Genomic DNA, 22,286 nt, shown 5'->3' on the forward strand with positions numbered 1-22,286 from the left:
CTCATCAGGAGCATGCCCAGGCGTTGTAGGGAGGTCATACAGGCACGTGGAGGCCACACACACTACTGAGCCTCATTTTGACTTGTTTTAAGGACATTACATCAAAGTTGGATCAGCCTGTAGTGTGGTTTTCTACTTTAATTTTGAGGGTGACTCCAAATCCAGACCTCCATGGGTTGATAAATTTGATTTCCATTGATAATTTTTGTGTGATTTTGTTGTCAGCACATTCAACTATGTAAAGAAAAAAGTATTTAATAAGATTATTTCATTCATTCAGATCTAGGATGTGTTATTTTAGTGTTCCCTTTATTTTTTTGAGCAGTGTATATAAACATGGGAGATTGGAAGTGATGCAGACAATTACATTGATGGAAGTTAAAATCTATCTGCAATATTAAGCTGATCTACCAAAAAATAAAAATAAAAATAAAAAAATAAACAGAGGCGGGGTGTCGCTTTGAAAGCAGAGACTGTGAAAATGTGTTGGTTTAATATGAACCAATAGGATACTAACAGTTTGTAGTGGAAGATAATATGAACCAATAGGATACTAACAGTTTGTAGTGGAAGATAATATGAACCAATAGGATACTAACAGTTTGTAGTGGAAGATAATATGAACCAATAGGATACTAACAGTTTGTAGTGGAAGATAATTTCATTCTTTTTTTAGGTTATTGATCATCAATTTTTTTATTTAGTTTTTTTATTTTATAATCATTGATCAAAAATGTATTTGTTCTAACTTTGTGTTTTTAGAGTAAAGAATATCACACAGTTCTTTGTGTGTGTGTGTGTGTGCAGAGGGACGATGGTTCAGAAGTACCAGTCTCCAGTCAGAGTCTATAAGTACCCGTTCGAGATGGTGATGGCGGTGAGTGATGACATCAATACTCCTGGGTCATGTTTCACACTGAGAAGGTGTGAATGTGTATAAGCTTCACCAACGTGTGTGTGTGTGTGTGTGTGTGTGTATTTCTGGCTGGCCTGGTAAGCTGTAGGCGACCTAGAGATGTATAAAATGACAAATATGCTCTGCCCTCTTCCATGGCCCAACCCTCCTACTCAAGCATTTATACAGAGAGGGTACAGAGAGGGTACAGAGTGTATGTGATCAGACATTCGTTATTGGCTGGATCAGGTGACAACCACACACATTGTAAGATCCAGAGTTAGTAGAGAGTATCAGGTTCAGTTCAGGGTTAATTAATAGAGATTATTACTACTCCATATTACTGCTGGATATTACTACTGCATATTACTACTCCATATTACTACTGGATATTACTACTGCATATTACTACTGGATATTACTACTCCATATTACTACTGCATATTACTACTCCATATTACTACTGGATATTACTACTGCATATTACTACTGCATATTACTACTGGATATTACTACTGCATATTACTACTGGATATTACTACTGCATATTACTACTGGATATTACTACTGGATATTACTACTGAATATTACTACTGAATAGTACTACTCCATATTACTCCTGGATATTACTACTGAATATTACTACTCCATATTACTACTGGATATTGCTACTGGATATTACTACTGGATATTACTACTGGATATTACTACTGCATATTACTATTGCGTATTACTACTGCGTATTACTACTGCATATTACTACTCCATATTACTACTGCATATTACTACTGCATATTAGTACTGCATATTACTACTGAATGTTACTACTGCATATTACTACTGGATATTACTACTGCATATTACTACTGCATATTACTACTGGATATTACTACTGCATACTACTACTGGATATTACTACTCCATATGACTACTGGATATTACTACTCCATATTACTACTGGATATTGCTACTGGATATTACTACTGGATATTACTACTCCATATTACTACTGGATATTACTACTGCATATTACTATTGCGTATTACTACTGCGTATTACTACTGAATATTACTACTCCATATTACTACTGAATGTTATTACTGCATATTACTACTGGATATTACTACTGCATATTACTACTGCATATTACTACTGCATATTACTACTGCATATTACTACTGGATATTACTACTGCATATTACTACTCCATATTACTACTGGATATTACTACTGAATATTACTACTCCATATTACTACTGGATATTGCTACTGCATATTACTACTGCATATTACTACTCCATATTACTACTGGATATTACTACTGAATATTACTACTCCATATTACTACTGGATATTGCTACTGCATATTACTACTGGATATTACTACTCCATATTACTACTCCATATTACTACTGGATATTACTACTCCATATTACTACTCCATATTACTACTGAATATTACTACTGAATATTACTACTGCATATTACTACTCCATATTACTACTGGATATTACTACTGCATATTACTATTGCATATTTCAACTGGATATTACTACTCCATATTACTACTGGATATTACTACTGGATATTACTACTGCATATTACTACTGCATATTACTACTGCATATTACTACTCCATATTACTACTGCATATTACTACTGAATATTACTACTGGATATTACTCCTGGATATTACTACTGCATATTACTACTGGATATTACTACTGCATATTACTACTGAATATTCCCACTGCATATTACTACCCCATATTACTACTCCATATTACTACTCCATATTACTACCCCATATTACTACTGGATATTACTACTCCATATTACTACTCCATATTACTACTGGATATTACTACTGGATATTACTACTCCATATTACTACTCCATATTACTACTGCATATTACTACTGGATATTACTACTGGATATTACTACTCCATATTACTACCCCATATTACTACTCCATATTACTACCCCATATTACTACTCCATATTACTACTCCATATTACTACTGGATATTACTACTGGATATTACTACTCCATATTACTACTGAATATTACCACCCCATATTACTACTGAATATTACTACCCCATATTACTACCCCATATTACTACTCCATATTACTACTGAATATTACTACTCCATATTACTACCCCATATTACTACCCCATATTACTACTCCATATTACTACTGGATATTACTACTGGATATTACTACTCCATATTACCACCGGATATTACTACTGCATATTACTACCCCATATTACTACCCCATATTACTACTCCATATTACTACTGAATATTACTACTCCATATTACTACTCCATATTACTACTGAATATTACTACCCCATATTACTACTGGATATTACTACTCCATATTACTACTGAATATTACTACCCCATATTACTACCCCATATTACTACCCCATATTACTACTGCATATTACTACTCCATATTACTACTGGATATTACTACTCCATATTACTACTGGATATTACTACTGGATATTACTACTCCATATTACCACTGGATATTACTACTGCATATTACTACCCCATATTACTACCCCATATTACTACTGGATATTACTACTGCATATTACTACTGCATATTACTACTGCATATTACTACCCCATATTACTACCCCATATTACTACTCCATATTACTACTGAATATTACTACTCCATATTACTACTCCATATTACTACTGGATATTACTACTGGATATTACTACTCCATATTACTACTGCATATTACTACTCCATATTACTACTGGATATTACTACTCCATATTACTACTGCATATTACTACTGCATATTACTACCCCATATTACTACCCCATATTACTACCCCATATTACTACCCCATATTACTACTGGATATTACTACCCCATATTACTACTGGATATTACTACTCCATATTACTACTCCATATTACCACTGGATATTACTACTGCATATTACTACCCCATATTACTACCCCATATTACTACTGGATATTACTACTGCATATTACTACTGCATATTACTACCCCATATTACTACCCCATATTACTACTCCATATTACTACTGCATATTACTACCCCATATTACTACCCCATATTACTACTCCATATTACTACTGGATATTACTACTGGATATTACTACCCCATATTACTACTCCATATTACTACTGCATATTACTACCCCATATTACTACCCCATATTACTACCCCATATTACTACTGGATATTACTACTGGATATTACTACCCCATATTACTACTCCATATTACTACTCCATATTACTACTCCATATTACTACTCCATATTACTACTGAATATTACTACCCCATATTACTACTGAATATTACTACTCCATATTACCACTGCTGCCTCCCTCTGACACAGTAGAACACTCAGAGCTCACACAACAGCTCACCCCCCATCCTCTCCACCATGAAGCCCCCCCCCTCCCCCAATCCTCCTCTCTTTCATATGAGAGGCAGTCCCATGATCCCTGTGTTCCTAATGGAGCTGTGTGTGTGTGTGTGTGTGTGTGTGTGTGTGTCCTCCAGGCGTATGAGAGGCGGTTCCCCACCTGTCCCATGATCCCTGTGTTCCTCGGCAGCGAGGTGCTGAGTGACGTCACCAGTGACGACGGGGCGACCCGTGTCGTAGAGCGGAGCTGCCAACTCAGCGTGGACGCACCCCGACTCCTCAAGAAGGTCAGGGGTCATCTCTCATACAGAAAGACAGACAGACCACACAAAAACGCACTCACAATGTCAGACACATTACTATTTATTTGTATTGGGATTAAGTTCTTCAATGGTTCTAACAATGTGTGGCCTTGGGGAGAAATAATACTGAGGGATTGGAACTGTGTGTGTGTGTGTGTGTGTGTGTGTGTGTGTGTGTGTGTGTGGGAGATGGCGGGGGTGGACTACGCCCACTTCCTCCAGAAGAACACTCTGAGTTGGAGAGACAGAACTCTAGTCATCCAGGCTCACAACCAAACCTACAACAACAGACTCATCGTCACGGAAACATGTCGTTACAGTGTGAGTCTGGGTCTGCGAGCGTGAGCCTGTGTGTGTTTGTGTGTGAGTGTGTGTGCAAGTGCGAGTGTATGCCCGTGTGTGTGTGTGTGAGAGCGTGTGTGTGTGTGTGTGTGTGTGTGTGTTGAGTGTGTGCATGCTTTGGTGTGTGTGTGTGTGTGTGTTAACCCTGGGCTCTCTGTCTCCAGGTCCACCCAGAGAATGAGTCCTGGACGTGTTTTGAGCAGTCTGCCTCTCTAGACATCAAGTCTTTCTTTGGCTTCGAGACAACAGTCGAGAAGGTAGCCATGAAACAATACACCGCTAACATCCAGACGGTGAGGAGGGGATGGGGTGGGGGGGGTGGGGGGGTGGGATGGAGGGGGGGGTGGTGAGGAGGGGATGGGGTGGGGGTGGGATGGGGGGGGAGAGAAAAGGATCCAGAGAGAGAGACCGAGGGAGAAAGAGTAGTTAGACTGACTTATTGATGAATTGTTTCTCATTTGATGAATTTATTGATACATGTATTGCTCTTTAGGGTAAAGGAGGTGGTGGAGACCTGAGAGAGCTGATTGCTGAATTAATGTATTGATAGATGTATTAATTAATTATTGATTGATGTTTTAATTAATGTATTGATTTATTTATGTATTAATTAATGTATTGCTTGATGTATTGATTGATGTATGAATGAATTGATGGGTGTATGAATGTATTGATGGATGTATTAATGAATGTATTGATTGGTGTATTCATGAATGTATTGATGAATGTATTCATGAATGTATTGATTGATGTATTCATGAATGTATTGATTGATGTATTCATGAATGTATTGATGGATGTATTCATGAATGTATTGATGGATGTATTCATGAATGTATTGATTGATGTATTCATGAATGTATTGATGGATGTATTCATGAATGTATTGATGGATGTATTCATGAATGTATTGATTTATGTATTCATGAATGTATTGATGGATGTATTCATGAATGTATTGATGGATGTATTCATGAATGTATTGATTGATGTATTCATGAATGTATTGATTGATGTATTCATGAATGTATTGATTTATGTATTCATTAATGTGTTGCTTGATGTATTCATGAATGTATTGATTGATGTATTCATGAATGTATTGATTGATGTATTCATGAATGTATTGATTGATGTATTCATGAATGTATTGATGGATGTATCCATGAATGTATTGATTTATGTATTCATGAATGTATTGATTTATGTATTCATGAATGTATTGATGGATGTATTCATGAATGTATTGATGGATGTATTCATGAATGTATTGATTGATGTATTCATTAATGTATTGATGGATGTATTTATTAATGTATTGATGGATGTATTCATGAATGTATTGATGGATGTATTCATGAATGTGTTGCTTGATGTATTTAAGAATGTATTGATGGATGTATTTATGAATGTATTGATGGATGTATTTATGAATGTATTGATGGATGTATTTATGAATGTATTGATGGATGTATTCATGAATGTATTGATTGATGTATTTATGAATGTATTGATTGATGTATTTATGAATGTATTGATGGATGTATTCATGAATGTATTGATTGATGTATTCATGAATGTATTGATTGATGTATTCATGAATGTATTGATTGATGTATTTATGAATGTATTGATGGATGTATTCATGAATGTATTGATTGATGTATTCATGAATGTATTGATGGATGTATTCATGAATGTATTGATGGATGTATTTATTAATGTATTGATGGATGTATTTATTAATGTATTGATGGATGTATTCATGAATGTATTGATGGATGTATTCATGAATGTATTGATGGATGTATTTATGAATGTATTGATGGATGTATTTATGAATCTATTGATGGATGTATTTATGAATGTATTGATGGATGTATTCATGAATGTATTGATTGATGTATTTATGAATGTATTGATTGATGTATTCATGAATGTATTGATTGATGTATTTATGAATGTATTGATGGATGTATTCATGAATGTATTGATTGATGTATTCATGAATGTATTGATTGATGTATTCATGAATGTATTGATTGATGTATTTATGAATGTATTGATGGATGTATTCATGAATGTATTGATTGATGTATTCATGAATGTATTGATTGATGTATTCATGAATGTATTGATTGATGTATTTATGAATGTATTGATGGATGTATTCATGAATGTATTGATTGATGTATTCATGAATGTATTGATGGATGTATTCATGAATGTATTGATGGATGTATTTATTAATGTATTGTATCATCAGGGTAAGGAGGTAATAGAGTTCTACCTGAAAGAGCTGATGTCAGAGGGCGTGACCTCTATCCCTCGCTGGACGACCTCTAACCCCCAACCTTTAACCTCAACTACCCCGGCCCCGCCCTGCTCCCTCCACCTGGGTTCCACTGGCCAATCAGAACTCTCGGGTTTCCGAGAAAACTGCATCAGAGACACAGGGACACCTGAGGGTGAGAGAGAGGGAGGGAGGGAGGGAGGGAGGGAGAGGGAGGGATGGATGGAAAGAGGAGGGAAGGAGAGGGGGGAGAGAGGGGAGAGAGGAACAGCTGTAATACTCTTGAATGGCCTCTTCTCCCTCAAAGAACCATGGTGTAATTTGACGTGCGTGCGTGTGCGTGCGTGTGTGTGTGTGTGTGTGTGTGTGTGTTTGTGTGTGTGTGTGTGTAGGTGATAAGTTGGAAGCAGAGTACTTAGAGTGTTACCTGGGTGATCTGACTCCTATACAGGAGAGCTGTCTCATCCAGCTACGTAGCTGGCTACAGGACACACACAACGGCAAGGTACACCAACACACACACAAACACACACATTCAGCTATGCACCTGGCTACAGGACACACACAAAGGCAATGTACACTAACACACACAATAATCCTCCAATACGCTGATCTACACAAGCCAGTTGAACTGTTTATTTGACAGGGATATTGACATGATAAGACAGTAAACTACTAGCTAGTATACCAAGCTGTGATTAAAGACCTGAACCCCTGGTCTGGTGTTTCTCTCCTGTGGTCTGGGGGAGTGGAAACCTGACAATGTAACAACAGTATCAGGTGACGCCCCGCTGGGCACAAACTGGTTGAATCAACGCTGTTTCCACGTCATTTCAACAACAAAAATCAATGTGATGAAGTTGAATCAAAACAGAAAACTGATTGGATTTGGAAAAAATCACATTTTTTTTCACCCAATTTTTAACCTAAATCCAATCAAATTCTTGTTGATTTCATGTTGAATTCACGTTAGTTGACAACTCAATCAAATGGCTTACTCATGGTTTAACTAATCCAGGAGTAGTCTTAATCCTGGTTTAACTAATCCAGGAGTAGTCTTAATCCTGGTTTAACTAATCCAGGAGTAGTCTTAATCCTGGTTTAATTAATCTACTAACCATCTCTAACGTTTGCTGTGATTGATTTAATCTTAAATGCGTTTGAACAATCCTGATGTTATATAGAAGCTCTTTCACTACTTTCCATATCTGTCTATCCTCCTCCAGATCCCTAAAGACGAGCACATCCTTCGTTTCCTGCGAGCGAGGGACTTCCACCTGGAGAGAGCCAGAGAGATGCTGGGTCAGTCTCTCAGCTGGAGGAAACAACACCGGGTAGGACACATACATATGATGTATATGGGTACACAACTACAGTCGACATATTTTTTGTAGGTCAATGCAGATACAACATGACTAGTTTGAAGATGTACATACTCCAGCAGCAGTGATGTTGGCCCCAAGGTCATCGGAGTTTGAGACCCCTGCACTACATGCTCTATAGTTTCTGAGGTGGAAGTTGGGAGAGTTATATTTGGGTGTTGTGGTGAGGGAGGCCCCGCTCTCTCCTTTCCCAGATGTTTAGTTCATTTCATTCCGATCTCCTTTGCATTATTGTAGCCATTTTCTGCAGCCTGTCAACTATGCCTCTGTCTATCCCTGTTCTCTCCTCTCCGCACAGGCTATACAAACGCCTCACACCGCGTGGCTGCTGCCTCTCTAACCTGGTGGTCCCTGCACGCACCACCCACGTGGAGTTCCAGGTCTCAGGCAGCCTCTGGAACTGCCGTTCTGCTGCCAACAAGGCAGAGTTCATCTCAGCCTATGCTACCCTCCAGTCCCTCGACTTCTTGGCGCTGACGGAAACATGGATTACCACTGAAAACACTGCTACTCCTACTGCTCTCTCCTCGTCTGACCATGTGTTCTCGCATACCCCGAGAGCATCTGGTCAGCGGGGTGGTGGCACAGGAATCCTCATCTCTCCCAAGTGGACTTCCTCTATTTTTCCCCTGACCCATCTGTCTATCTCCTCATTTGAATTCCATGCTGTCACAGTCACTAGCCCATTCAAGCTTAACATCCTTGTCATTAATCGCCCTCCAGGTTCCCTTGGAGAGTTCATCAATGAGCTTGATGCCTTGATAAGTTCCTTTCCTGAGGATGGCTCACCCCTCACAGTTCTGGGGGACTTCAACCTCCCTACGTCTACCTTTCACTCATTTCTCTCTGCCTCCTTCTTTCCACTCCTCTCCTCTTTTGACCTCACCCTCTCACCGTCTCCCCCTACTCACAAGGCAGGCAATACGCTTGACCTAATCTTTACTAGATGCTGTTCTTCTACTAATCTCACTGCAACTCCCCTCCAAGTCTCCGACCACTACTTTGTATCCTTTTCTCTCTCGCTCTCCTCCAACACTACTCACTCTGCCCCTACTCAGATGGTAATGCGCCGTCGCAACCTTCGCTCTCTCTCTCCCGCTACTCTGACCTCTTCCATCCTATCATCTCTTCCCTCTGCTCAATCCTTCTCCCTCCAATCTCCTGATTCTGCCTCCTCAACCCTCCTCTCCTCCCTTTCTGCATCCTTTGACTCTCTATGTCCCCTATCCTCCCGGCCGGCTCGGTCCTCCCCTCCAGTTCCGTGGCTTGATGACTCATTGTGAGCTCACAGAACAGGGCTCCGGGCAGCCGAGCGGAAATGGAGGAAAACTAGACTCCCTGCGGACCTGGCTTCTTTTCACTCCCTCCTCTCTACATTTCTTCATCTGTTTCTGCTGCTAAGGCCACTTTCTACCACTCTAAATTCCAAGCATCTGCCTCTAACCCTAGGAAGCTCTTTGCCACCTTCTCCTCTCTGCTGAATCCTCCTCCCCCTCCCCCCCTCCTCCCTCTCTGTGGATGACTTTGTCAACCATTTTGAAAAGAAGGTTGACGACAGCCGATCCTCGTTTGTTAAGTCAAATGACACTGCTGGTCCTGCTCACACTGCCCTACCCTATGCTTTGACTTCTTTCTCTCCTCTCTCTCCAGATAAAATCTTGCGACTTGTGAAGGCCGGCCGCCCAACAACCTGCCCGCTTGACCCTATCCCCTCCTCTCTTCTCCAGGCCATCTCCGGTGTCCTTCTCCCTTACCTCACCTCGCTGATCAACTCATCCTTGACCGCTGGCTATGTCCCTTCCGTCTTCAAGAGAGCGAGAGTTGCACCCCTTCTCAAAAAACCAACACTCGATCCCTCTGATGTCAACAACTACAGACCAGTATCGCTTCTTTCTTTTCTCTCCAAAACCATTGAGCGTGCCGTCTTTAGCCAACTCTCTTGCTATCTCTCTCAGAATGACCTTCTTGATCCAAACCAGTCAGGTTTCAAGACTGGTCATTCAACTGAGACTGCTCTTCTCTGTGTCACGGAGGCTCTCCGCACTGCTAAAGCTAACTCTCTCTCCTCTTGTCCTTCTAGACCTGTCTGCTGCCTTTGATACTGTGAACCATCAGATCCTCCTCTCCACCCTCTCTCGAGCTGGGCATCTCCGGCGCGGCTCACTCTTGGATTGCATCCTACCTGACCGGTCGCTCCTACCAAGTGGCGTGGCGAGAAGCTGTCTCCGCACCACGTGCTCTCACCACTGGTGTCCCCCAGGGCTCAGTTCTAGGCCCTCTCCTATTCTCGCTATACACCAAGTCACTTGGCTCTGTCATATCCTCACATGGCCTCTCCTATCATTGCTATGCAGACGACACACAACTAATCTTCTCCTTTCCCCCTTCTGATAACCAGGTGGCGAATCGCATCTCTGCATGTCTGGCAGACATATCAGTATGGATGACGGATCACCACCTCAAGCTGAACCCTGGCAAGACGGAGCTGCTCTTCCTCCCGGGAAGGACTGCCCGTTCCATGATCTCGCCATCACGGTTGACAACTCCGTTGTGTCCTCCTCCCAGAGTGCGAAGAGCCTTGGCGTGACCCTGGACAACACCCTGTCGTTCTCCGCTAACATCAAGGCGGTGACCCGATCCTGTAGGTTCATGCTCTACAATATTCGGAGAGTACGACCCTGCCTTACACAGGAAGCGGCACAGGTCCTAATCCAGGCACTTGTCATCTCCCGTCTGGATTACTGCAACTCGCTGTTGGCTGGGCTCCCTGCCTGTGCCATTAAACCCCTACAACTCATCCAGAATGCCGCAGCCCGTCTGGTGTTCAACCTTCCCAAGTTCTCTCACGTCACCCCGCTCCTCCGCACACTCCACTGGCTTCCAGTTGAAGCTCGCATCTGCTACAAGACCATGGTGCTTGCCCACGGAGCTGTGAGGGGAACGGCACCTCCGTACCTTCAGGCTCTGATCAGTCCCTACACCCAAACGAGGGCATTGCGTTCATCCACCTCTGGCCTGCTGGCTCCCTACCTCTGCTGAAGCACAGTTCCCGCTCAGCCCAGTCAAAACTGTTCGCTGCTCTGGCACCCCAATGGTGGAACAAGCTCCCTCACGACGCCAGGACAGCGGTGTCACTCACCACCTTCCGGAGACATTTGAAACCCCACCTCTTTAAGGAATAGGATAAAGTAATCCTTCTACCCCCAAAAAAAAAAAAAAAAAAAAAAATTTTTTTTAAAAAATAAAAAAAAATAAAAAAAGGAAAGTGGTTAACCCACTGGCTATAAGGTGAATGCACCAATTTGTAAGTCGCTCTGGATAAGAGCGTCTGCTAAATGACGTAAATGTAAATGCAATCTGTTGTGATTGGTTCTGACTGTTAAGTCACATGGAACAAGGAGCCAGATGTTTCACCGGATGTATAAATCTGAAGCATCCGGTTGGAATTTCCACTCCCCACCAAAATGGGCCCAGCGGCCGGCAGTGGGAGAGGATGGAGCGAGATGGAACTGGGCCGACGCTCTGCTGATTTTCTTCATAGAATAAAAAGCCCGATCTCAATACAGTTTTCTATTCCCAAATCTACAATGTGTTTACGAACAGAGGACACTTAAGTTTTGTAGACGTGAACCCTTTGCCAAAGTTTTTAAAAAATGGTGTTGTTTGCAAGGAGTGCAAGGGCGAATGGAGTTCTTGCACAAGCGCACTTCACAGAATAGGCGTTCCCTAAGGGAAATATTCAAATACACGCTAGAACGCGCCAATAGGATCTCGCTAGCTCGTGCTTGGCTCTGCCCACCTCCCTGCTTGTTCTGCCCACTATACTTCATTTGCTCCCGTTGAAAACAACACAGGTGAACTATCTTGGGTTAGTTAAAAAAAAAATATTTGGTTATGTTGTGTTTCTCCCCAGGTGGACTACATCCTGCAGTGGTGGTCGCCCCCTAGTGTCCTGGAGGAGTATTACGCTGGCTGTTGGCATTATCAGGACAGAGAGGGACGACCGCTATACATACTGAGGCTGGGACACTTGGACACTAAAGGATTGCTCAAAGCACTGGGGGAAGAGGCTCTGCTTAGACATGTGGGTTATAGACACAGACACACACACAGATGACAGAGGACACGCACACAGACGACAGAGGACACGCACACAGATGACAGAGGACACACACACACACACAGATGACAGAGGACACACACAGATGACACGCACACAGATGACAGAAGATACGCACACAGATGACAGAGGACACGCACACAGATGACAGAGGACACGCACACAGATGACAGAGGACACACACACAGATGACAGAGGACACACACACAGATGACAGAGGACACGCACACAGATGACAGTGGACACACACACAGATGACAGAGGACACGCACACAGACGACAGAGCACACACACACAGATGACGCAAACACATGCACTTGATTGATCATTCAGTGATCATGTATTTCCTGGGTGTTTGTATTCCAGGTTCTGTGGATCAACGAAGAAGGCCAGAAGAGGTGTGAGGAGAACACCAAGAAATTCACACGACCAATCACGTGAGTTTACTGCACAAACACATTAGCCTGTCCCATTGAAAACCCACTGTCAAGATGCTAACGTCCTTAGCGTTAGCAAATAAAACACACTTAAACAGGGCTAGCATTATTAGCATTTGCCTGTCCTATTGAAAACCCATAGTGAGGACGCTAACGTCCTTAGCGTTATTTAATAAAACACACTTAAATAGGGCTAGCATTATTAGCATTTGCCTGTCCTATTGAAAACCCATAGTGAGGACGCTAACGTCCTTAGCGTTAGCTAATGAAAAACACTTCCCTAGCTCGTGGACGTGCCTGGTGGACCTGGAGGGGTTGAACATGCGTCACCTGTGGCGTCCAGGAGTCAAGGCTCTGCTGAGGATCATAGAGGTGGTGGAGGCCAACTACCCAGAGACCCTGGGAAGGCTTCTCATCGTCCGAGCTCCCCGCGTCTTCCCTGTCCTCTGGACACTGGTCAGTTCACTGGGGCTACGTTCTGTGTGCACTCATACTCTCCCCAACCCTAACGGGTTTACAATGAATGGACTGGTTTGAAGAATATGATGGAAGCTCTCTTCTCTCATCCCCCCTCCTCCTTCTCCTCCTCTCCTCCTCTCTCACCCCCCACCTCCTCTCCTCCTCTCTCCCCTCCTCTCCTCCTCTCTCACCCCCCTCATCTCCCACCCCTCCTCCCCCTTCTCTCTCACCCCCCTCCTCTCTCACCCCCCCTCCTCCTCATCCCCCCTCTTCATCCCTCTCTCCTCCTTCTCTCCTCTCTCCTCCTTCTCTCCTCTCTCATCCCCCCTCCTCTCTCATCCCCTCTCCCTCTCCTCCTCTCTCATCCCCCCTCCTCTCTCATCCCCCTCCCTCCTCCTCTCCTCCCCACTCCTCTCTCATCCCCCCTCCTCTCTCATCCCCTCTCCTCCTCCTCTCCTCCCCACTCCTCTCTCATCCCCCCTCCTCTCTCATCCCCCCTCCCCTCTCATCCCCCTCCTCTCTCATCCCCCTCTCCCATCCCCCCTCCTCTCTCATCCCCCTCTCCTCTTCTCATCCCCCCCTCCTCTCATCCCCCGTCCTCTCTCTTCCCCCTCCTCTCTCATCCCCCTCTCCCCCTCTCCTCCTCTCATCCCCCCTCTCCTCCTCCTCTCCTCCCCCTCCTCTCTCATTCCCGTCCTCTCTCTATCCCCCTCTCCTCTCCTCCCTCCTCTCTCATCCCCCCTCTCCTCTTCTCATCCCCCTCCTCTCATCCCCGTCCTCTCTCATCCCCCTCTCTCATCCCCTCCTCTCATCCCCCCTCCTCCCTCATCCCCCTCATCCCCCCTCCTCTCTCATCCCCCCTCATCCCCCCTCCTCTCTCATCCCCCTCCTCTCTCATCCACCCCCTCCTCCACCCTCCTCTCTCATCCCCCCTCCTCCCTCCCTCATCCCCCTCCTCCTCCCTCATCCCCCCCTCCCCTCTCTCATCCCCCCCTCCTCCACCCTCCTCTCTCATCCACCCCCTCTCTCTCATCCCCCTTCCTCTCTCATCCCCCTCCTCTCCTCTCATCACCCCCTCCTCTCTCATCCCCCTCTCCTCTCCAGGTGAGTCCGTTCATCCATGACAACACTCGTCAGAAGTTCCTGGTCTATGGCGGTAGTCGTGACTACCAGGGGGCGGGGCCCGGCGGCCTGCTGGATTACATCGACAACGAAGTCATACCGGACTTCCTGGGAGGAGCCTGTCTGGTGAGTTAGAGCAGGGCTGGAGCAAAAAACCTGCACCCCTAGCACAGTAGACTGTCTGGTGAGTACATGGTCATATTCATAAGGGAATACTGTAGTAAAACCTTTTGTAACAGAAAACGAAAACACTCTAATTTTCTAAAATGTATTTCTATAGGGCTCGATGCCATCCGTAGCGCGGTAGACCTGCGCTACTGCGCGATAGAAATGTAAAGGTAATGTTTGCTCGTTCAGAGTCTGCATTCACGGTAAACGCAGCATACAGTATGTCGGCTCGATCTGAAATTACTTTTACATTTCAATCACGCTACAGCGCTGAACTCCAGCGGATACGAATTGAATCAAGACCTTATTTTCTTGACTAATTTATTTATCCATTTATTTTTTACATCTTTCTTTTTAAATGTCTTGTTAACTGTTTCAGTGCCAGTGGTCTGAGGGTAACATCATGTTAACTGTTTCAGTGCCAGTGGTCAGAGGGTAACATCATGTTAACTGTTTCAGTGCCAGGGGTCAGAGGGTAACATCATGTTAACTGTTTCAGTGCCAGGGGTCAGAGGGTAACATCATGTTAACTGTTTCAGTGCCAGGGGTCAGAGGGTAACCATGTTAACTGTTTCAGTGCCAGGGGTCAGAGGGTAACATCATGTTAACTGTTTCAGTGCCAGAGGTCAGAGGGTAACCATGTTAACTGTTTCAGTGCCAGGGGTCAGAGGGTAACATCATGTTAACTGTTTCAGTGCCAGAGGTCAGAGGGTAACCATGTTAACTGTTTCAGTGCCAGGGGTCAGAGGGTAACATCATGTTAACTGTTTCAGTGCCAGGGGTCAGAGGGTAACATCATGTTAACTGTTTCAGTGCCAGGGGTCAGAGGGTAACCATGTTAACTGTTTCAGCGCCAGGGGTCAGAGGGTAACATCATGTTAACTGTTTCAGTGCCAGAGGTCAGAGGGTAACATCATGTTAACTGTTTCAGTGCCAGGGGTCAGAGGGTAACATCATGTTAACTGTTTCAGTGCCAGGGGTCAGAGGGTAACCATGTTAACTGTTTCAGTGCCAAGGGTCAGAGGGTAACCATGTTAACTGTTTCAGTGCCAGGGGTCAGAGGGTAACCATGTTAACTGTTTCAGTGCCAGGGGTCAGAGGGTAACCATGTTAACTGTTTCAGTGCCAGGGGTCAGAGGGTAACATCATGTTAACTGTTTCAGTGCCAGGGGGTCAGAGGGTAACATCATGTTAACTGTTTCAGTGCCAGGGGTCAGAGGGTAACCATGTTAACTGTTTCAGTGCCAGGGATCAGAGGGTAACATCATGTTAACTGTTTCAGTGCCAGGGGGTCAGAGGGTAACCATGTTAACTGTTTCAGTGCCAGAGGTCAGAGGGTAACATCATGTTAACTGTTTCAGTGCCAGGGGTCAGAGGGTAACATCATGTTAACTGTTTCAGTGCCAGGGGTCAGAGGGTAACCATGTTAACTGTTTCAGTGCCAGGGGTCAGAGGGTAACATCATGTTAACTGTTTCAGTGCCAGGGGTCAGAGGGTAACATCATGTTAACTGTTTCAGTGCCAGGGGTCAGAGGGTAACCATGTTAACTGTTTCAGTGCCAGGGATCAGAGGGTAACATCATGTTAACTGTTTCAGTGCCAGGGGTCAGAGGGTAACATCATGTTAACTGTTTCAGTGCCAGGGGTCTGAGGGTGGCACGGTGCCTAAGTCTCTGTATCAGAGCCAGCAGCAGCAGGAGAGTCCAGACAACAGACTACTGACAGATCCTATTTACCAGTCAGCACACTGCTTCACTGGGGCGCCACACGAGGTAACACACACACACACACAGAGAGGAACACAACGCATGCACACACACACACGCATGAAACACACTAAACTCCGCTCCCCTCTCTCTCCTAGATCATGATAGAGATCTTGGAGGGATCGTCAGTGATCACCTGGGACTTTGATGTTCTGAAAGAGGATCTGATCTTTAATATCTACCACTCCAAACGCACCCCAGACCAGCCATCCCAGCCCCCCTCTGAACACACCCCAGCCCCCCAGACCAGACCTGACCAGCCCCCCTCTGAACACACCCCAGCCCAGCCCTCCAGCCCAGCCCTCCAGACCGGCTCAGTCCACAACGCCCAGCTGCTGGAGAGTAGCTGGGTGCTGGGGGTGGACTACAGTTCGGTGGAGTCACCTCTCAGCTGTAGGGAGGGAGACAGTATACAGGTAACAATATCCTCCTGCCGCCGCACACACACACACACACACACACACACACACACACAGCTAACCTCACTCCCCAGCTTGAAACGTCTCAATGGAATTGCTACCTTTACTACAGTATAATTGTAAGTCAGACGTTGTCAAGCCGGACAGAGGACCTGAGATCCCAGTAACTGACTTGATGCAGTGAAGCTGTTGAAGAACTACAGGGACGCCTGTTACAGCTGTACTGTCCTGTACTTACCTGAGGACATGTAGGAGCAATTACTTCCACAGATAACACCTCTGACCTGGAGGTAGAAGCAACACTTCCACAGATAACACCTCTGACCTGGAGGTAGAAGCAACACTTCCACAGATAACACCTCTGTCCTGGAGGTAGAAGCAACACTTCCACAGATAACACCTCTGACCTGGAGGTAGAAGCAACACTTCCACAGATAACACCTCTGACCTGGAGGTAGAAGCAACACTTCCACAGATAACACCTCTGACCTGTAGGTAGAAGCAACACTTCCACAGATAACACCTCTAACCTGGAAGTAGAAGCAACACTTCCACACATAACACCTCTGACCTGGATGTAGAAGCAACACTTCCACAGATAACACCTCTGACCTGGATGTAGAAGCAACACTTCCACAGATAACACCTCTGACCTGTAGGTAGAAGCAACACTTCCACAGATAACACCTCTGACCTGGAGGTAGAAGCAACACTTCCACAGATAACACCTCTGACCTGGAGGTAGAAGCAACACTTCCACAGATAACACCTCTGACCTGGAGGTAGAAGCAACACTTCCACAGATAACACATTGACCTGGATGTAGAAGCAACACTTCCACAGATAACACCTCTGACCTGTAGGTAGAAGCAACACTTCCACAGATAACACCTCTGACCTGGAGGTAGAAGCAACATTTCCACAGATAACACCTCTGACCTGTAGGTAGAAGCAACACTTCCACAGATAACACCTCTGACCTGGAGGTAGATTGTATAGGTGACAGTTCCATCTCGCTCGTCCTCCCGTCAATATCCTCTCTCCTCCATCTCACCTCCTTCCCCTCCTCCCTCAGGGCTCCCACGTCACCCGGTGGCCAGGTGTGTACATCCTGCAGTGGAGGGTTGGTGTGAATGGAGGTGGTGGGCGCGGCGCCCCCTGTGTCTCGGGGTTGTCATTACATCAGGGGGGAGATGTAATGACAACAGGTGTACAGGTCTCTACACACTGGGCCACTGTCATGTTCTACACAGAGGTAGTGGCCGCCCAAGATTTCAGGTAACGTGTGTTTTAAAAGTAAGTGGTTTAGCGTACAGTAATGAGTGTGTTAATCATGTTAAATCCAGTGCTGTAATGATGACCTAGCCCTTCTGTTAGCTACATACTGGACAGGTGTTGCTAAGCTACCTACTTCAGTGCTGTAATGATGACCTAGCCCTTCTGTTAGCTACATACTGGACAGGTGTTGCTAAGCTACCTACTTCAGTGCTGTAATGATGACCTAGCCCTTCTGTTAGCTACATACTGGACAGGTGTTGCTAAGCTACCTACTTCAGTGCTGTAATGATGACCTAGCCCTTCTGTTAGCTACATACTGGACAGGTGTTGCTAAGCTACCTACTTCAGTGCTGTAATGATGACCTAGCCCTTCTGTTAGCTACATACTGGACAGGTGTTGCTAAGCTACCTACTTCAGTGCTGTAATGATGACCTAGCCCTTCTGTTAGCTACATACTGGACAGGTGTTGCTAAGCTACCTACTCCAGTGCTGTAATGACAGTGTGTGTTTTCCAGAGGCTCCATGACCAGTCTAGAGTCGTGTCACAGCGGATTCTCCCAGCTGAGCGGCGTCACAACCTCCTCTGACCAATCACAGAGCAGCTCCCTCATCTCCAGATAAACACACGGACGTCTAGATAATCTCTCTTTCGCTCACACTTTACTACACAAAAGGGCTCCATCAAAATGTATGCAAGAACAACGGTCACTTTATCAAGTCCAGCTGTTGTGAGTGGTTGGATGAAAGCTCAGTGGGCAGAGGTTAAAGTGACAAGTCAGTGGGCGGAGTTTACAGGCGAGAGTCCAATATAAAAGGCCCTTGTATACGGGTGGTAGGTTGGAGGGCATTACACACGGGTTGCGACCCACAAGGTTGCCAGTTTGAATCCCGGATGAGACTTTTTGTTTTCCAACATTCTTAAGTAAATCACATTTCTAAATCTAATAACGTTCTAAAATGACTAAACATCTTTATATATGTGAAAAACCAAATGTGGTGCCCTCCTCCTCTACTGGCGCAGTGGTTCTAACCTTGCTGATGCCCTTTCTCCAAAAAAGGATCTATGACCCTGGTTACACATTGCATTAACATGAGGTTTTCCTGATCTGATCTTTTGACTACGCAAATAAGCTATATCAATTCTACTGCACATCACTTCATCAAGCATGCAGACTAGTTAAACTCCCCAGTGCCTTTAAGAGGTGCATTGCTGATACAAGCGTGATCGGATTGAATCCCGCCTAAATCGGGAACGTGCAAAAACACAGCATTAATGAACCAATAACAGGGCATTATTGAAACTGTAAATGACATTTTATTGTGTTATTTGTTCTACTGATTAACTTGGTCTTTGAAAAGGAACTATTTGAATAACTATTGATATTTTTTAATAAATATTATTTAACAGTAGATGGAAGCTTGGAGAGGAATTGACTATTTTCATGCTGTGTTAACTGCAAATATGACTGATAAAGTTATTCAATTTTGTGTCTGTTGATCAACTATTAAAAAAAGTGACTTATTCTGTTCTCTTTTTTTACAAATCAGAATAACTTTAAATCTTAGATAAAAGAATCAAGAGTCACATTTCAAGATTTTAATTTTATTAAATCACACTTTCAAGAAAACGATAACTAAACAACTTACATGAAACCATGACAACAGGTTTTCCCAAATCAAAGAACTATAAGATGTGAAACGAATTCCCAGAGCTCTGTAAAACCAGAACTGAAACATAATTTTTAGCTAAAATAAAATCTTGTTGTCTGGTAAGAGTAATTAAGAACCAGAACCAAAGATCCTTGGTTACCCACTGTGAAGAAACTTGTTGTTCTAACTCCTGGGCCTATTAGTCCTGATCAAGTAAAACTCCTGTCCCCAGCAGTCCTGGGGGTGTATTCACTAAGAACTAAATGGAACCAAACAGAAGCATAGGGAACGAAACGGCGAGGGACCTCCTTTAACTTTTCCAATAGAAACTCTTGTTTATGTTTCAGGAAAACATTTTTCAGTTGCAAAATGTTTTGCTACGGCCTAAAAAGTTTCACTACGGTGTGCGCTAAAGAATACACCCCGGATCAGTTAAAACTCCCTACTGTTTGTTCTCATGTTGTGCGAATTGGATCCACTGGTTCCAGTTGTTTTCATGGGGGAAAACCTGTCCTAGACGCAGACAGCAGTCGATGGTCGGCTCGTAGAACACAGTGGTCGTCTCAGCCGGTCTTACCGCAGTCTCCCCCAGCCTCACCCCTGTCTCTCTCGCCCTCTCCTCCTCCACCAGGAAGGTGGCTGGGCAGGAGAAGAGGGAGGGTTTTGGACGTCTGCTCACGTACCTCCTCTTAATACAGCCCAACTCTACCAGGGCCTGAGGGGAGGAGAGAGGAGGAACAGAGGAGGAGGAGAGAGGAGGAACAGAGGAGGAGGAACAGAGGAGGAACAGAGGAGGAGGAGAGGAGGAGAGAGGAGGAACAGAGGAGGAGAGAGGAAGAGGAGGAGGGAACGAGAGGAGGAGAAGAGAGGAGGAACGAGGGGGAGGGAGAGAGGAGGAGGACAAGAGGAACAGAGGAGGAGGAGAGAGGAGGAACAGAGGAGGAGGAGAGAGGAGGAACAGGGAGGAGGAGAGAGGAGGAACAGAGGGGGAGGAGAGCGGAGGAGAGGAGGAGGAGAGGAGGAACAGAGGAGGAGGGAGAGGAGGAGGAGAGGGAGGAAAGAGGGAGGAGGAAGGAGGAAAGAGGAGGAGAGAGGAGGAACAGAGGAGGAGAACAGAGGAGAAGGAGAGAGGAGGAACAGAGGAGAAGGAGAGAGGAGAGGGGTGCAAGGAAGAAGAGGGAGAGATGAACATGAGTGAAACTGACCAGAACTGGTGATGTTAGCTGTGGAGAGTGTGTGTGGTAATTTCAGACCTGAACACTTAAATCCACTTTTCACAAAAAGAGGAACATAAAACTGCTATAACATTATAGTATAGTGTGGGACAGGTGTGGTTAGTGACTGACAGACGAGGTGCTACCTGTGAAGGGGTGTGGTTAGTGACTGACAGACGAGGTGCTACCTGTGAAGGGGTGTGGTTAGTGACAGACAGACGAGGGTGCTACCTGTGAAGGGGGTGTGGTTAGTGACTGACAGACGAGGTGCTACCTGTGAAGGGGTGTGGTTAGTGACGGACAGACGAGGCGCTACCTGTGAAGGGGGTGTGGTTAGTGACTGACAGACGAGGTGCTACCTGTGAAGGGGGTGTGGTTAGTGACTGACAAACGAGGTGCTACCTGTGAAGGGGTGTGGTTAGTGACTGACAGACGAGGTGCTACCTGTGAAGGGGTGTGGTTAGTGACTGACAGACGAGGTGCTACCTGTGAAGGGGTGTGGTTAGTGACAGACAGGTGAATGTTCCTACCAGTATGACATGTCCTAATAGAATCACTGTCTGGAACACTCCTCTGTAGTGTTCTAGTATAGTGTGATAGAGCCCTAGGGCTGCTGCAACACTCCTCTGTAGTGTTCTAGTATAGTGTGATAGAGCCCTAGGGGTGCTGCAACACTCCTCTGTAGTGTTCTAGTATAGTGTGATAGAGCCCTAGGGGTGCTGGAACACTCCTCTGTAGTGTTCTAGTATAGTGTGATAGAGCCCTAGGGCTGCTGCAACACTCCTCTGTAGTGTTCTAGTATAGTGATAGAGCCCTAGGGCTGCTGCAACATACTCCTCTGTAGTGTTCTAGTATAGTGTGATAGAGCCCTAGGGCTGCTGCAACACTCCTCTGTAGTGTTCTAGTATAGTGTGATAGAGCCCTAGGGCTGCTGCAACACTCCTCTGTAGTGTTCTAGTATGAGTGTGATAGAGCCTAGGGGGTGCTGGAACACTCCT

At 44.8% G+C, this 22,286-nt stretch overlaps 2 protein-coding genes across 3 annotated transcripts in view; one reads left to right on the top strand and one right to left on the bottom strand.

Annotated features, from left to right (window-relative positions):
• Positions 1-774: 774 nt before the first annotated feature.
• Positions 775-19,239, top strand: LOC121574496 (SEC14-like protein 5). Of its 2 annotated transcripts, XM_045219779.1 has the most exons (15): positions 775-877; positions 4,473-4,622; positions 4,827-4,958; positions 5,144-5,272; positions 7,246-7,447; positions 7,665-7,777; positions 8,499-8,606; positions 12,568-12,738; positions 13,141-13,211; positions 13,496-13,667; positions 14,775-14,918; positions 16,598-16,732; positions 16,825-17,142; positions 18,221-18,423; positions 18,940-19,239. In XM_045219779.1, the coding sequence occupies exons 1-15, from the start codon at positions 815-817 to the stop codon at positions 19,043-19,045; spliced, it is 2,217 nt and encodes a 738-aa protein (XP_045075714.1). In that variant the 5' UTR covers positions 775-814; the 3' UTR covers positions 19,046-19,239. The 2 variants fall into 2 exon arrangements, with proteins under 2 accessions (XP_045075714.1, XP_045075713.1); XM_045219778.1 differs by having other exon boundaries at positions 4,473-4,958.
• A 1,189-nt stretch (positions 19,240-20,428) lies between these two features.
• Positions 20,429-22,286, bottom strand: part of LOC121564193 (general transcription factor 3C polypeptide 1-like) — a gene marked incomplete at its 5' end in the record, with an annotated part of 41,101 nt that continues 39,243 nt past the window's right edge. The window contains one exon of the mRNA XM_045219781.1: positions 20,429-20,789. The remainder of the gene's footprint in view (positions 20,790-22,286) is intronic.

Source organism: Coregonus clupeaformis, unplaced genomic scaffold (genome assembly GCF_020615455.1).
Source record: "Coregonus clupeaformis isolate EN_2021a unplaced genomic scaffold, ASM2061545v1 scaf2738, whole genome shotgun sequence".
NCBI lineage: Eukaryota > Metazoa > Chordata > Actinopteri > Salmoniformes > Salmonidae > Coregonus > Coregonus clupeaformis.